At 36.5% G+C, this 18298-nt stretch overlaps 1 protein-coding gene across 2 annotated transcripts in view; it reads right to left on the bottom strand.

Annotated features, from left to right (window-relative positions):
• NBAS (NBAS subunit of NRZ tethering complex) overlaps positions 1 to 18298 on the bottom strand; it is a 155379-nt gene that overhangs the window by 49450 nt on the left and 87631 nt on the right. For both annotated transcript variants that reach the window (XR_014953579.1, XM_021525380.3), the window contains exons 41-44: positions 12485 to 12714; positions 9378 to 9488; positions 5987 to 6237; positions 3668 to 4002 (exon numbers count right to left, since the gene is read on the bottom strand). Coding sequence is in view for 1 of the 2 variants with exons in the window: in XM_021525380.3 (XP_021381055.2) it covers positions 3668 to 4002; positions 5987 to 6237; positions 9378 to 9488; positions 12485 to 12714 (927 nt within the window). In the remaining variant the exon portion in view is untranslated. The remainder of the gene's footprint in view (positions 1 to 3667; positions 4003 to 5986; positions 6238 to 9377; positions 9489 to 12484; positions 12715 to 18298) is intronic.

Here is an 18298-nt window from a genome sequence, read left to right as displayed (position 1 = left end):
CCATAGTTTTTTGCATTTTGACTAAGTATCAGCAATTCCATGAAATACTTAAATATACATTTGTTGTGGGAACAGGAAACTGATATAGTAAAGATTGGGAAGAAAGTGCTGAATTAGAGATTAAAAGAGTGACCATATGACCAGGGCAGCCTCAAAACACATAAAATTTAAGCAATAGGTGCAAGCCAAAAGGCTGCTTTTATGTATGAAGCGTTTTCCAGATGAAAGGTAGAAGAAAGAGATCTCAGAGATAAGTTTACAGGGTCTGCAATAATAAAATTTCTCACTGTACAATTCTACTTGAGAACTGAACAGGATCTTGAGGCAAAACTAGTTGCAAGCTGTCAAGCCCAAACCCAATGCATGGCACATTAGATGATTTGACCAACTGTTTCAAGCACTTCTTGAGCATCTTTCATGGCCAAAAAGCTAACAGGTCTCTACTATAAAATCCTGTCTGACACAAACTGCAATCATCTTGCCTTTAGTGTTTATGCTATTCCTTCCCTCTACTCTCAAGAGGGTAGAGAAAACATATTAGAATCCTGAAAAGAAACAAAGGAAAATAATTATGTTGTTTCAAAACAGACACACAGTGGAGGATATCCACTCTCTCCCTGCACCATTCATTGGTAATAAAGGAGAAATAACCTTGAAACACTCAAGAAACATTAACAGCAAGAGTTTCAAGTAGTCAGTTGCAATGACCACATGTGAAGACAGTATTTCCTTCTAATTTAACAAGCCATCCCCTTACTACCTCAGTTCAGGGTCAAGTCTGGCAATTAAGATCTCAGGATGAGTCTGAACCATTGTTCATAAGCATGAAAAGTACCTTTATGAGATAAAAGGGATCAAAACATCTAAGCCAAGACAACAATTCTGCTAAAAAGGCTTCAGCAACAGCTGATGGAACTAACGAAAACATGTTGGTCTATCCTGACAGTCAGAGCACAGCATAAATTCTGTGCTTACAAAGTTTCTTATTATCCCAGCTAGCAATTTTTTTTCACCAAATTCTGATATAGACAGAGGTTAGATAATAGGTTTCTAATAAACCTACACTAATATTGTGGGAACATAAAAACAGTATTCAAAGATGGAACAAACTGAAATTCACTCCATTAAACATGGTATTTAAATACCCCAGAAAAACTGTCACAAATCAAAATAAGGAATATACACACAAAAAAACCATGGACACTTTATCACCTTTTCATTTCCGATAAAGTTAGTGAAGACATCTCTAGATCTTTTAATAAGGTAAAATCTCAGAAATCTCATTTCTCTTTTGTGCTTCACAGTAAAGATATTTACAAAGACTGGGTAAAACTTTAAGCTAGAAATATCCTTGCAAGTAGATTTCATTGGGCAAAAAGAAACTTCACATCTGGTAATATATGTTAAACACATAGAAGTGTGTTCTTTCTAAATCAGGCTTTCAGCCAGATGGAGATTTCAACAGTTTATAATTTACATTATTACAATGCTTAGAAACCACATGCAATGGGCCACAATACTTTCTCTGTGGAACATCTTATTCCGAATGCAAAAGCCTGGAACTAAGCACAAGCCTGTGGGGCACAATGAATTTTAGGATGAGCACAAGTAAATAAATATAACCACACCAGTATCTGGTGGAGTGACAACACAAAAGGACACAGGCAATCCAGGAGGCTCCTGGAATGCACTGATGACAATGTCCTTCTCCAAGTCATACAGGAACCAACTAGGAGGGGGGCTATGCTGGAACTTGTTTTCACCAACAAAGAATTACTGGAGGGGAATGTGATTTTCAGGATCAGCCTGGGCTGCAGTAGCCATGAAGATCCTTAGTGCAATGAGGAGGCTGCACAGGAAGTTCACTGCTCTGGACTTAGGGATTTGCCTGGTAGAGTACCATGGGATAAAACAAAGAGGGACATAAAAAGGCTGGCTGATACTGAAGGATGGCTCTTTCAAGTGCAGGAACAATGCATCCCAAAGAAGTAGACAGGCAAAAATGCTAGGAGGCCTGCAGGGATGCACAAGGAGCTCTTGGAAAAACTTCAAACACCAAAAAGAAAGCCTACAGAGGGTGGAAACAAGGACAGGTACTCTGTGAGGCATACAGAGGGATTGTCCCAGCAGCCAGGGATCAGGTTAGGAAAGCTAAAGCATTTTTCGAACTAAATCTTGACAGGAACACCAAGGGCTACAAGAAAGTCTTCTGTAGGTGTATTGGTGATAGAAGAAAGACTAGGGAAAGTGTGGGTTCTCTCTGGAAGTAAGTAAGAAGCATGGTTACCTGAGACATGGAGAAAATAGTCACTCAATAATGGTTTTGCATCGGTCTTAATGCATGGCTGGAACACCAGCAAGTGTTCCAGCCATGCTACCCAAGTTGCAGAAAGCAAATGAAGGGACTGTCAGAGTGAGGAATAATAACCCCTTGCAGAAAAAGGTCATGCTCAAGACCTAAGGAACCTGAAAGTGCGCAAGTCTTGGCTCCTCATGAGATGCTTCTGTGGGTTCTGAGGGAGTTGATGCACGAATTTGCTAAGCCACTGTCCATCCATTTGAGAAGTTGTGGCAGACTGGACAAATTCCCACTGACTGTAGAAGCCCCATTTTTAAAAAAGGACAACCTAGGGAACTGCAGACTGGTTAGTTTCATCTTGGTGACTGGCAAAATCATGGTGCAGATCCTCCTGGAAACTATGGTAATGCACAGAAAATCAGGAGGTGGCTGGTAACAGCCAACATAGCTTCACTAAGGGCATTTTTGCCTGACAAATATGGTGTCTTTTGTGACAGGATTACAGAATTGGTGGATGAAGAAAGAGGAACTGCAGCTGGTGTCATTCACCTGGACTGGTGCAAAACATGACACACAAACTGGAGAGATAGATAGGACAGATGGACCACTTGGTGGATAAAGAATTGGCTGGGTTTGCTGCATACAAGGAGTTGCATTAAGGGCTCAACGTCCAAATGGAGAGCACTGACAAGTGGCAATCCTCAAGGGCTGGTATTGGGACTGGCACTGTTTAACATCTATGTCAAATACAGGGACAGTGGGACTGACTGAGCCCAGAGGAGGCCACAAAGATGATCAGAGGGATGAAACAACTCTCCAGTGAAGACAGGCTGAGAAGTTTACCTGTTCAGTAAGGAGAGGAGAAGGCTCTGTGAAGATGTTAGAGCAGCCCTCAACACCTAAAGGAGCCCTCAACACTCAAAGGGCCTGTAGTGATAGACAAGGGGGATGTCTTTAGTGAGAGAGGGCAGGTTTATATTAGATTAGATATATGGAAGAAATGCAGAAATCCTCCATGGCAGGGAGGTTGGAACTTGATGGTCTTTAAGGTCTCTTCCAACCCAAACCACTCAATGACTCTATGAAATACACAGTATCTTATTCTCAGTTGAATGAGCACACAGGGACTTTGGGGTTCCATCAAAACTCTCATATCCACAGATCTAACTCCCCTAACTGAATAAAAATCTCTTCTCTTCATACAGCTGTCATAAAAAGAAAAGGTAGGCAGAGCAAGGTTTACAAATTTATCTTTAAATACTGCAAAATGAAAACTGTAACATCTCGTGGGACTTCTTGATACTATACTGAACTCATATACTATATGCTCCACCTGAAGACTAAAATTATTAAAAAATATCTGCTTACCTTTGTGACAGCTTTGGAGGAAAAAGTAATTTCATCAATGACAGTAACAATATCATCTGGAACAAGTCTATCAAAGTATTTTGAACACATATCATATGCATGTAGCCACTCATCCGTGGTTTCTGGTATTTTTTTAATGAGATGGTGATCACCATTCCAAAAAAGTTTTCGTAACCACACAGCATATACAGAACTTGGAGACAGCATGCTGCCATCTTTTTTAGGAATTTTGGGAGCCAGTTTGGAAATAGATAAGATATTTTGACTTGTAAGGATGGGCTCCAATGTCTCCAGAGGGTTTTCATTTTCATCTGTTAGTTTTTTGTAATTAAGACCTTGTGACAGAAGGAGAAAGAGACAAAAGTTATTCATAAGTAAATCTACTCACACTCCATAATTACATGTGAAATAATACAATAGCATCTGCAGAACTAAAACGACTCTAGCCCATCCCCTTTTACAAACAAATACTGACAGACTCAGATTTTATGATGCCCTGGTGCATGTGAAATTTCTCAATCCATTGAACATATTTTAATATTATATATTGCTCCAACAAGAGAAAATGAGTTCAAACTGAAAGAGGGTAGATTTAGATTAGATACATGGAAGAAATCCTTCACTGTGAGGGTGGTGAGTCACTGGAACAGGCTGCCCAGAGAAGGTGAGGATGCTCCATCCCTGGAAGTGTTCAAGGCCAGGCTGGGTGGGGCACTGAGCAACCTGGTCTAGTGAAGATGTCCCCACCCATGGTAGGGGTGTTGGAACTGCTTCATCTCTAAGGTCCCTTCCAACCCCAATTGTTCTGTGATTCTGTGACGCAACCCAAAAAAAGCAGATTCTCAAAGAAGCAAGAACATATATATAGTATATAGAATCAGGTTAGAACTTAAATGTAAACCCCAGAAAACCTCATACAAGTCAAAGGATAGGTCTTCATTATTTTAAAACATGTGTTCTGATCATGTAACAACTGGTACTTACCACTTAAGAAAAATTGCAAGGCACTAACTACAAGTAAACTAAATAAGGTCAGCTAGAGATAGGACATGTAGATCCATTTACATCAATATTTATATAATCAAGAGGCATGTTACTATCTGCTTCCCAGAGGAAGAACATCTTTGCAATTAATTTTCCAACAACAGAAGTATTTCTAGAAATTACACTATTTTATTTTCTTTGCCTATAATTTCTAAAGTAACTGACTTATATTGCCATCTTCTTATTCATATACTTTGGGCCTGCAACCTCTGTAAACACTTAACTGTTGCTCCTTCACTCATATCTCTACACTATGCTGAACACTGAGAATTTTGATTAGATGTATAGACAAAGATTTAACTTTTTACCACACAAACTGACTAATTTATGTCTGACATATGTTCCCAGGACTTTTTTTTTTTTTTTAAATAAGGAGCTTTGAATGCAAACAATAATTTCATGGCAGACTTTTCTTTGGGAAGCATCACAGAACTTGATTGTTGAATAACATCAGTAAGAACTGAGGGTTATCCCTCCTCTCCAAAAAAATCAACTTTTTTTTTCCCTGCAATACATAAATTCATATCCACCAGCTCTTCATACTCTGCAGCACAGTTAGTGTCTAATACACATTAGGTTCCAATATTGATTGATTAATGCACCCTCACAGGAGGTAATGCCATACAGTGTGTATTTTTCATTCTGAAACTGGATTTGGAGTTGTACAACTAAAATTCAAGATAGTATCCAACTAACAAGCAAATTGAAAGTAGTATTTCAAGTTTCAGAGTGCTTAGCAGCAGTGTATTTTACAGTAATTGCCTAAAAGTGTAGGGCTACAAACAATGTTGTCATTCAGGGAAAGGAAAAGGTAACATCAAGGGTAAAACATAACACAAAATTATCCTCTTTCAGACAAACAAAAATAAAATGCATTAAGTCCCTAATATATTCTGTAATTCAGACCCTAGAAAGGTAAACTTTCTTAAACCCATTGAGAATATTCATGCTAAAATTGTAGTGTTAAAAATTATACTCTAGGAAATTGATATTTTTCATTTAAAATTTCACTATGAAATATCACCAATAATATTAACTTGTATCACTAACAGAAATCTGTTCTTAACTAGTTTTTTCTTGCTGTGATCAAATAAATTTCCAGTAAAACAAAGAGAAGGAACTTGTGACTATATTAATTGTATTCATCTCATTTGCTCACCAAAAAAAACCGATTGCCTAGGAAACAAACTAGCCTTAGCTAGCATCATCATGCCAACACTTACATAACAAAATAATAAATACAGTTATGAAGAAAAAAAACAGGTATTCTCCTACCTGGTGCCACTGCTTTGAATTTTTTCAGGAGTCGGATGTGAGTTTCAGGTTTAAGAGCATGGTTCACCACTTCTGAGCAGCCACAGTTTTCCAGGAGTGTAAAATAGTAAAGCAATCGCTGGTGATCTTGGCCTTCAATACTTGGGTAAACATATTTAGCCATGTGTTCATGGAAGATTTCAGGACTGGTTTTCAAAGTCTCAAACAGACCTAGACTTTGTGCTCTTTCTTCTATTTCCAGTGTCGATAACCTGTGTTTAGAAATGACTTTTGCTTAAAGGCCTGGATGAGCCATGAAAGACTCTTACAGCTGCACACCTGGAAGACAGTACAATCCTCCCCTCTCTTTAGGGTTTTATTCACAAACATTTGGATAATCATACACTCTATAAAAAAAAGCTAAACAATTCTTGTATTTCCCCATCCTGTTACCTGTTAGCTTAGACATGCAGATTAAGGGTTATGAAAACTGAAGTGGAATTTAAAGCAGGATTTCACATCTGTGAGTACAGCTATATGTAAAAGGAAAAAATACATTCAGGATCTGTGTAAAGAAAAACTTTATTAAACAAACAAACCAACCACTTGTGGGTGAACAATGCTCCAAGCCTCTACTGCCCAGTAAGAAGCTTTCCAATCCATCACATTTTGTTTTCTGTAGTTGATGAGTACCCGTGCACACCTTGAGAAATATTATCACAGAAAATTGTCTCTTGCCCAGCTATTTGGCGCTATTATTCATGCTTAGGACAGTTTACCAAGACTTTGACAGTTTAACAAGTTGCTTCTCAAACTGTTATCCACAAAACCTTATGAAAGTATCAGTAAACCTTGGGCTGACCTCAGTCTCACTGCTTCAGGAAATTCTTTCCTTTGAAAAGAATACATTAGCTCTTTCACAGCATGAATTCAGATACCTCCAGCTGACTACATAAAAGATAAATCACTCCTTTTTCCCTCAGCTGGGAGAAAAACTGGGTGCATATCATCTTAAGCTTATCTTTCTCGACTGAAAGTTTTTCCTAAATCTGAGGAAAGAAGTAACCTACAGATAATTCCTACCTTGAGTCCCCCCAGAGTCCAATCATACGGCACATTTCATTTGGAAATCTGATGTCTTCCTATACCATTTGATTTTCCTCTGCTTTAAAACTGATTAAATTAGAATTTCATCATTTCCCACCCCAAATATATATGCTGTAAGTTAGTGTTTCTCTATACAATCCAAGTAAAATGTCTCTATTTCATTCATAAAGATGATTTTGTTACAGCAAATACCACAAACATAAACTGCTCAGTTTAAAAATTAACTGATTTCCTAGGGAGAGTAAGGTATTCCTTAGTTATTTTTACATCTATGACCCACCCCAGGATGGTTAACATTGCAAGTATTCTTTTAATTCTACAGCTTCTTCTTAGTTTTTATTTTTCTACAATATTAATCAAAGCAACCATGATATTAATAGAAATAAAGTACCATTCACTCTTCATACTGGGGAAAGCAGACACTTGAACCTGATGTGTTTCAAGACTGTGATAAGACTACTTTTCTGGTGTTCATACCCAAAGTTCAAACTAAAAGCTAGCTGAGCATTAAATTATATGAACAGGATTGGTAGATATATGCAGTGTTTTTAGGGCAGGGCTGATTGCAGATAGGAAGAGTTTATGATGTTGTTCAGAAAGATTCTGGGACAAGAGGTCCTGTAACAGACAAAATTTTATATTGCTGAAATCATAAATTGCATTTTATAGAGTTTTGATAATCAAATGTGATCAGATTCCACAAAAGAAATAACTAAATTTCCACTTTACGAAATGTCATTCTGAACAATTTTCAGGCTCCTGTTCCACAAAGAAGTAATAGTTCTTTGTCATCAAACAATCAAAGAAATAGTTAATACAAACTATGAAGCTCTTTTGAGCTTCTCCCTATGTAAAGTGGCTTATAGAAGTACTGCATATTTGGTTAAAGAGATTAAATCTTAGAATAAACTTAATTTCAGTTCAGAAAGAATGTATAATGAAACAGGTTTTATTAATGCCACAATCCCAAGACTCAAATATACTGTAATGGTCATTTGCTGTCAATCAATTTTAAAATGAGATTATGATACAAAAATATGCTCAGCAGCATATTATGCTATTATACATCAACTTTTAAGACTTTTTCACTAGAGAAAATATGGTTACTCTGTACTTCTGTAATTTCAGAATTCTGTGAATGCTAACTCAAAGAGGACAAGAACAAAGAAAACAATAGAAAACTGCTGCAAAACACCTTAGGTAATATTTGAGTCCCAGAGAAGACAGCTGCCTCTTTCCCTCTCAGCTCAATGTTACATGTTTATATCCTGTCTGTTTTGTTTAAAGCAGTAAATAATTTAGCAGCATCAAAATTTAGAGGGTATGACTTCTCTGTTTTCTGAAGGAAGTGAAGAAAATCTCAGAATGTTATTTAATCTTCTCCAGACAATTCACCAAGCTTTGTTTTTTATCCCTCACTTCTTATAAAATGTTTCAATGCTTTTTTAATTAATACTTAATGTTAAGAGAGGTACCAACACTGCTGCAAGCTAAAGGTGCTTTAAGAATTGAACACTTGAAACAAACCACATTAATTTGATCATATCTGTCAGAACAGTAGGTAAGAGCTGCTGCATTACACAGGGAGTTCTACATCACTGCCATCTGCATGTGCTATTCAGGCAAGTAGCTTGGTCTTCCATCAACAGGAAGTATCCTCTTTCAGTAGGCAAAAACTGCCACGATATAAAAGGTTAAAATAAATAAATAAATAAATAAATAATTTTTAAAATAAAGGTCCTGAAGCCACACCAGTGCCAGGTTTGGTCTGCCATAATCTTTTGGGCTAGAACAGTTTCAGTAAAACATTGTTAAAAGAAAAAGCCTACTTCTATCAAAAAATGAAATTGATATGAACAGATGCAGAATGTGAATAGGGATATATTTATTTCCTCTATTATGTAGAATAGAGGTCAATAAGGAGCAAAATGCTAAAAGATAGAGAAACTATCGGATTTCAGGATATATTACAGGGATTGTAAGAGTAACTACAGGATAAGTTGCTACTGCAGGAGAGAACTAAACATTAAAAGTTGTGGAAACTTGAACAGTGAAATAAAGTCCTGGAATACTCTGAAGAACAGTAAGACACTTATGAACTTTCAACCTTGCCTGCAACAGTAGTTTTCACAGCTGGTTACAGAAGCATTACACGGAAAAGACAAAAATTCTCATACTATCCCAACACAAGACAAATGAACACACAACCCAAATTGCACCCCAAATAAAATACAATTCTGTCATACATTAACATTTATTTCTGTGTAACAGAATTGTATGTGCATTTGCAGAGGAGACAACTTACCCACTGTCAGTGAATAAAAATTCCAGATGGGTCATGTAAACTTCCCAAAGTTGAACATTGTATCGCTGAGCCAAAGAAATAGCAATTTTATAGACGTTTTCTTCAAGTGTTCTGGTAGAGGAGAGACATGAGAGAAAACAAGGAAAAGCTATGTTAAGCCCTGTGAGACGTAATACAAAAATAAATGCTTACATTAGAAAACTCACTATTTATTTTATTTTTTTTTTCATAAAACAAGAATGCATAAAAAATTTTAAATAAAAATACATCAAGTGTGTCTCTCTGCATTTACTTATACTTGGTGCTCCATTTGGGGAAAAAAATATAAGAAAAAAAGCTACAGATACATTTAAAAGACAGGAACCTACTCCACAAACACTGGTTCTCAATGGTAACTTCTAGTGTGCTAAAGCAAAAATCTCAGTTTTCATTCTATTTCAATTTCAAAGTGATGAAGGATGTAACTTGTCACAGTTAGCATTTATTGAAACACCTACGGTGTTTTAGCACAACTACTATATAAATCAAGCTCTTCCTAGTAGCTTGCAGACAGAAATACTCTTAGTATATGTAGACTAAGAGGTGTGAAGATGTCCAGCTCACTCTGTCCTAAAATATTAAAAACTGCTTTTCTGTTAGTGCATAATCCCTTTGACAAAACAATATATGGAGAATATGGTAAAATATTAAAGCCTAAACTTAACTTCGTACTAATCTTTACTAATCCAGTATAGTATGGTTCAAATAGAGATGAATGGTTCTTGTTTCTAGGCTGTCATAGAAGCAATACTGTTATGGTTGGGATTTTTGGGTTTTGGTTTCAGTTCAGTTGGGTTGGGTCTTTTCTCTTCAGGATAATTCCAAGAAAAACCCTATCTGTAATTACTTCCTTATAGTTCCTCATGAACAACATCTTTAAAATGTACTTGATGTGAATCTTTGAGGTGGCTCTGCCTGAGCAGGGAGGCTGGGCAAGATGACCTCCAGAGGCCCTTCCAAGCTCAGCTGTTCTGTGATTCAGTGAAAGAGGAAGATGGTATGAATGCTTTAGCTGCAAAATAATACAGTCAATCATACAAATCAGGAGTGGATCCTGGAACTAGTGAAATCCTTTCCTCCTGGAACTTTATAAGCTATACCAAAATCCTCCCTTCCTAAGAGTGGCATGCAGCAGCAGCCTAAGGCAGAGGTAGTTTAGGGAAATTATACCATATGAATGAAGAACAGAACAAGCAATTTATTCATTGTCAAGGTAATGACAAAAACAAGCAGCTGTTGCACAATGGAAAGCTGAAAAAAATGTCCACTATCCTGCAAAGAATCTTTTAACTTTCTTTTACACAACCCTTTTCATGTTCAGCTCTGACTGCCTGTCAGTGTGAGCCCAAGGACTGAAGGCTCCAGCACAGGCACACTTTGGATGTATTTTGGTGTTGTTTCACCAAGACTGGTGCAAACCCAATAAACAACAGCCTCCAAAGATATACACAAAATACAGAAGATAAAACAGACAACTACTGGTTAGCTAGTTTTAGCAAATTGGTCCTTCTAGTACAAAGCTGTTTTGTAAATGAGATGCAATCTTTTCCAGGTGGTGTTCCTTCAAACAGCACTTCATGAAAGATTAAAAAACATGAGGCACTTAATTAAAAAATAAGAACAAATATGCTACAAAATTACATTGAATTTGTGCATCTTTTTCATTAGAAAATGCAGAATAAGACTCCACTGAGAAGATTAAAGCAAGGAAGCTGCAAGCTGAACAAGTAATTAACTGGATCTTTGCAACTGCCCAATATGAAAGTGCCACTCTCATTCACTTACTAAGAAGCCTTACTTCTTCTAACCCTTTCATATTGTGATTTTACCTCTACTTCCTGTAAGGAACTTTGTCTTCATATTTACTTTATTTTACAAGAGACAGTATCTATGAATACAGTATCTTGAGTGGCAATGTAAGTAACTCTGCTGCAATCAAAGTAAATATCTGTAATAGGAGAAGACTGCTTGTATTGAAGTTGCTGTAGGCAGTCATCAGGAGGTAACATAGTGACACACTAGACAGATGTGCTTAGTTAGAAATAAGCAAACAATTCCAGTGGAAATATTAAAAGATAATTATCAACTATTTTTATGAATGCAGTGACAAAATCTGTGCACGTACAGATTTCACAGATGTAAAACATCAGCTTAATATCCAAAACCTGAACTTATATAACTACTCTTACTTGGTGTATCAATTTCATTTAGTAGCAAATTTCTATTGGAATTGTAGCAAATTTCTATTGGAATTGTAGCTATGAGTAGCTACACCTGCGGAAAACTGAAAATATTTAAATATGCTCTTCAAAAGCTTTATGCAGACATCAGCTGAAAATCTTAGATTATATTTAAAGCTTCTTATTGCAGAGAACTCTTCCTCTGACAGTCAACTATTCAGCTGTGACTGTACCTAAAACATAAGTCATATTCATTACTTGTTTACAGCTTGAAGTACCTGCATGCAGATATTAAATAAATGCATTTTATAAGGAAAAGTACTATCCTATATATTTCTTTTTTTTTTTTTTTTTATTCTGGATTTACGAAAGGTGAGATAAAAGCATGCTAAATATCACAACACACGTGGTGAAGTACTTCCAAATTTCTACAGTAAAAAACCAGTGATATACAGCAGTTCTAACTAAATTATTGAGATTAAAATACAACTTTTTTAACAACTTCTTTTTTAACAATAGTTTATTCCAAACTTTAGATGCATGGGCAAACCCTAAAATATTGCTAGAGCAGTTTTACAGGAGATGACGGGAAGAGACCAAACTTTCACCTATGCTCTGCTTTCATTAATCCTTGATAAATTTTAATATTAGCAGTTAGTAAATAAAGAATTATAGATTCAATTATAAATCCATTATTTGAGCAACATTTCATTTAAGTAGAGCAGTTACATAGAAAAAGCTCCAATTGTAGCAACATTACAGTGTAAATCTCCAAAGCAAGTAAATTATCTCTCTAAAGGTCAGCACTACTTTCAATTTACTCTAATTTAAAACTTAAAGCTATTGTATTCTGAAACAGAGAAAACAAACCTAATACACATTACTTACTCTGCCAATCCTAGTATTGTTTCTCTCTTGTACTGTGCATCTGCTGTAAATCTCTGCACATCCACTCCTTTACCAAGTCCCTGCAGAGTCTGAGCCTGAGTGAAGTCCAGCAGTCGTTCATTGTAATAATGCAGCTGATTTATCAAATTGGCGATTTCTTCAGGCCAGTCTGCCTGGGTATACTGAGAAACATGCTTTGTGACCATCTGAATCAACTCTTTTGGATCAGCCTGCAAAAATAACAGACAACAAACTAAAAAAATACCCCTGTTAATTCTGAAAAAAAAATTATCAATATATAATTTATCCCTGTGCTCAGAACTAGGAGATTTGTTTCCATTTCTGAGAAATTTTAAGTAAACAGAATTTTAAATTTTCTGTAAGGCCCATTTGCTCTGATATTATAATTTATCCCTTTGCAATGTGGAATTGCAATTTTAGACTACTCCATATAAGTATTTTTTAAAAATCCAAGCAGACTTACCTCACCAAATTAATAGTAATAAATGTTTCACTATGACTGAATTTCTTTGTTTTTAAATTCCTCAGTTTGATTTACATTGAACTAGGTGACTGATTGGTCAACCCCTGAAGTAAGAGAAAAGTTACTGAATTTCTGATACACTTCTATTATATAGATTTGAAGAGAGGAATAGTTTTTAAGTGTTGAGAACTGATACTTTCAAAGTATTGCAGGATCCACAAATTGCTCAAGGCACTGCCTACACCCTGAATCTTCAAAGAATAAAATACTGATCACCTATGGACTACAGCAACCTCAGTTTGCAAAATACCTTAATCACAAATAAAACTTACTTTTCTGTATTAGAAATTACACACCAAGTGCATCGCTTATCAACCATTAACTTCTGTAGTCAAAAACCTCATAGCAAAGCAACAGTTTAGAACACAAAGCATGAAAAATGAATGCATGTACTGTGGAGTGTTCCAATCTATCTCAGCATCTGGACAGTGGCTATGTCTAGGCACCTCCCCTTGAACAGAGCTCTGTGTAACATCTAAACACTTGGCTTATTCAATACCTTGAATAACCTTCCATGAAAAATGAGGGCATCAGCAGTTCAATGCCAAAAAGGTGCACTGTGACTTCTGTGTGGCATCCACTGAGGAAGGAGTAACTCCAAAAGAGCCACTAAAAAATACCTTGGGATGCCAGTACAGATAAATATTTCCTAAGAGAAACAGCTGATATAACTGCTGTGATCTCAAAAATGTCGAGTGTACCCAGGCAATATACTTCGGTTTTTTACTACAGAATTATTCTGCTACATTAGAAGATAAACTTGTGAACATTGACTAGAGTGCACAGCTGGGTAAAACATGCACCAAAAGTTTAAACCTTGAGGCGTGCTTTATTTTTTCCGTGACTTGCTGGTCATTCTAAATTGATTTTTTTCCAAGTATCTTAATTGACAGGCTGCTCACCGAGTCACATTAAATGCTACAGGGCATTCTTTTTCCTCTCCACTCTACACTTCTGAAGCACTCCAAACATTGCAAACTCAATGGTTTTATAGACAACAGCAGCACTTCTTTCACGGCTGCTCAGGTGATTGGTACTAGAATAATAAAACTTCACAAAAAGAGACAGGCAAGTAGAGCAGTGCCTCCACAACACAATTCTATCAGCTAGAAACCCATCCACAGCTTATTATGTAACCTGGTATCTCATTCTATGTGATACACTAGAAAACAGAGCAAGAAGAGTAAGTCAGAGCAAGACAGGGAAATATGTTTAATGTAATTGCCTAAAACCTCCAGTCCACTGAGAAAGACAGGTTCCTCTGACAACCTGTGGGAGTAAGTTTGCTCTCTTTTGTTAGCTTTCTCCTTTCTCCATTAAAGCCTCGTTTGCTATATTTCTGTAAAAGCACTTGTGCGTAATCTTCCACACTGCTGGTTTATGGTCCCAAGGACCTTATTTGGAAATAAAGTCTTGGCATCTATTGGTCTTACTAATGTCAAATTTAGAATAAAAGAATCATACATTATGTGAATACCTATGTATATATAACCCAACATGCATATGGCAAAATAAAGTGCAACCTCTTCAGTTTAGAAGACAAAAATTATACATTTAGATTAAAAAAATACAACTTTAGTTTTTTTACTGCAAGTAGTTGCCAAAGATTGTCTTATTCTGTTCACCACCACAAATCTTTCAACCAAGTGTTATCCTCTTATCTCTTAAAAAACCTATGGCTCAAACTACTGCAGCATATTAATCCAAAATTAGAGAAATCCCAGAGTCTTCTGTTTGGTATCAAGATGCATTGAACTTGTTTAAGTATTCATTTTTTAACATCTTCACATTTTTTATAATACATATCTTTTAGAAGAAACCAAAACTATTTCTACACCTATTAGATACTTAATTCAATTAGACATGATGCTTGTTCTAATAAACAGTAAGAGAGAAAAATCACTACCGCTGCATCACCAGTTTTCAAAAAATGTTTTAACAAATTTTAATTGAAAAAACCGTAACAACTAGCTAGTAACAGTACTTGGCCATGAAGAAAATCAGCAAAATCAGTTAAGAATGAATCTTACTGCAGCATTCGCAGAGTTTTTCAATTCTTGGACTTTCTTCAAATTGTAACAGACAGCAATTTGAGTAAATACAAATTAATTTTAACAAGTAAAACTAATAAGATGCCATATTCAGCTTGTTCTCTTTATAACATCACCTGTCAAAACCACACCAACAATTCCAAAGAGCTACTACACAAGTCTGTTGGTTTATCATAGTCCTTCAGCCAAGTTAGAAATTGTGCTTAGGTGTCCAACTCCCCAGTTTGCCAGATAATCTCCTCCAGTACTTCTAGACAGATGTTTGAAGAAAGGGTATTTTACAGGCATACATTGTAAACACAGGGTAAAGAAGTTTCCAGAGAAGCCAGAAGAGCTGACCCACATGTATTAATGCCTTTAACTCTTAACTCAGAAGCCTCCCTAGCACTGCCAGGGGAAATCCCTCAGGAACCCCGTGCCAATGCATTTCACTCATCTCTCAGGCTAACACTATATTTGTGCTGACAGAGGCCTTAGGAATTAAGAAAAAAAAACTGAGAGAAAAGAAAAAGCACACATCGCTTAAGCATAAAGCTATTTTCATTTCATTCTCTTAGATGTGATTTACTTAGCACAGGTCAGGTTTCTATCCCTATTGCCACACTGGGCATATCATTACCAATAAGCCTCAGCAGGGATTCAGTCCACCTGAGTAAATGTTTTAAAGTAGTTCTTTTTTGACCATCCTCTAAGTGACATCAGCAAAGCCCCTCAATACATGTACCACTGTGATAGTATAAAAGCAACATTGTTTTTATAAGGCAATTGGAGATTTTGATCTTGGAATGTCTTCATTCTTATGCCTGAATTAATCTTCAATTTTTGGGGCTTTTTTCCTGGCAAGTTGGTATGCCTTTTTTCCTCTTCCAATCTATGTAAGACTTAATTTAGTCATGCGCATCAGAAACAAATAAACAAAACAAAAAAAATGAACTATTATGCTGCTCCTCTCCTGCTCAGTAAGTGGCAATAATTTTACAGCTACGGTAATACTAACAAAATAATATAAATAATAATAAAAAAAAAGCTCTACAGTAAACACTTTATCACTGATATAATAATAGATCACTGTAAGGCTATTTGGCTTGCTTACTTCTTTTAAGACCAAGAATCCATCTAATTATTCTTAAAGAACATATTATTATTTTGATTCTTTTTTTAGTGTAAATAATCTACAGACTGCAATACAGAAATTATCAAAAAAACTCATCAGAAAAACTGCTTAGGTCAGAGGCCAATCTGCTCATAATCACCTCAAAGACAAAACTGACACTGTGGACCTCTCTGGATTGAGGTTGCAAAGCATTTCCCTCACCTCTTGAACTGTAATCTTTTGGCAATGGGCAAAAGCTGCCACTGTGGTCAGCCACAGAAATCCAAAGGGGAAGGCAAAGGGCACATCCCTTGTGCCAGATCCCTGTGACATCAGCTTTGTTTTACACCATTTTAAGCATTCCTAAGAAAGGTATCATGCTCTAGAGGGAGTCACATATAACAACCAAAATCCTTATGGTTAGCAAAACAAGGAGATGACAGCACATGAGCAAGGGCAACCAGGGAGCAGGGTGTAACATTCCTGCTGCAGACAGAGTTGTACTTGGCCCATTTCCCTGCTTCTGCAGTTGCTGCCCATCACCTGTGCAGCTGGGAACCAAACCATACCTCTAGAACACATTCATATTTCAGAAAAGAGAGCTCTCCCTAATTCTTGTAGCAACTGCCACAGTCTTTGCAGCAAGAGATTCAATGTGCTACAAATTTGATGGAGGGGAAGGCAAGAAAAAAAGAATGAAGTGAAGCACGTAAGACAATAATTTTAAACACATACTGAAGCAGGAAAAAAGATTTACAGGAATGAAACAGTTCATTCAGGAAGTAAAATCCTGAACATGCCTGTTCACTCAAGAAATACACTCCATCTCTCCACAGGACAGCTTTTCATTAATTAAATTAATGACACTTGTCTTCAACTTAGACTTTCGTCATGCCGTGAATCAAAAGTACTTTAACTTAGATACAGCACCACATGAATTTGGGGTAGCCAACTTTTCATAGCACAGATGACCTGCCCAAAGCAAAAGATAAAACATATGGCTAAAATGGAAGAGCAGAACATCTCAGAAATAAACCTTTAACTGTCACATCACTCAACTATGAGGCTACTGCAACATTATTGTCCTTCCACTGCTGCAGCTACGTGTATTGCGTGACAACAGTTTTGTTCAGGATCACGTTTCATGACCACTTTTTAAAAGGGTACAGGAAACAGCAGATCTCATCACTCACCAGTGATGAGGTCAATATAAAAGAATACCTACCAGAATAACTTCTGTAAGCTACAAGATGCATCAGGATCAAGTTGCACAAACTTATTTAAAAAATAAAGTAGAGAATCTATTGCTCAACTCATCTCTATTGTTAAACCTGTACGTCTTACACATTCAGACATTAAAACAATATTCTGTTTCAGATTTAAAATCTTAAATCATCTATCAGAAGTTTTTGTAACATACTCTAATGTCTCAGCTATAATTAAGTATAGTGGCTTTAAAGCCTTTCCATACTTGTAAAAAAATGCTTCTGACCACAGTATGGTATACAGTACTGTATTAAGATATTTGTATCTGGATTATGTAGATCCAGGAAGGCAGCTGTGGACTTAAATTCCCTAGACTCCCTTCCTTCCTCTACCACAGATTTCATGCAGATGCCTCTTTTTTTCTGAATGTTTTGAAGTTTCTTCCGGATGTATGACTGTATCAAATAAAAAATAAAACCACTTCTGGATCACAGTAGTGCTGCAAAAATTAAAAAAAAAAAAAAAAAAAAAAAAAAAAAAAAAAAAAAAGAAGAAGCAAGAGGCTGCTGTTCCACAATAAAACAAAAGTAACTACAATTGATGTCCAGGCAGGTGTTTCTATAGTTATGTTAAGTGACTTGTGTTTGAAGAGTTGAAGAAATTGCTCTAGTGTTGTTTTCATTGAACCGCAGAACGGTTTGGGTTGGAAGGGACTTTAGAAATCCTCTTGTTCTAAGATGCCTGCCATGGGTAGGCAGAGTTGCTCAGAGCCACATCCAAACTGGCTTTGAAGATTTCCAGGGATGGGGCAGCCACACCTTTTCTAGGCAACCTGTTCCAGTGCCTCACCACCTCCGCATTGAGGAATTTCTTCCTCACACCTAATCTAAACCTACTTTCTTTCAGTTTAAACCCATTCT

This window comes from Lonchura striata, chromosome 3, assembly GCF_050655825.1.
Source record: "Lonchura striata isolate lonStrDom1 chromosome 3, ASM5065582v1, whole genome shotgun sequence".
In the NCBI taxonomy this organism is placed as follows: Eukaryota; Metazoa; Chordata; class Aves; order Passeriformes; family Estrildidae; genus Lonchura; species Lonchura striata.
Note: the sequence above shows the minus strand (reverse complement) of the source record. Positions and strands in the feature narration are given on the sequence as shown.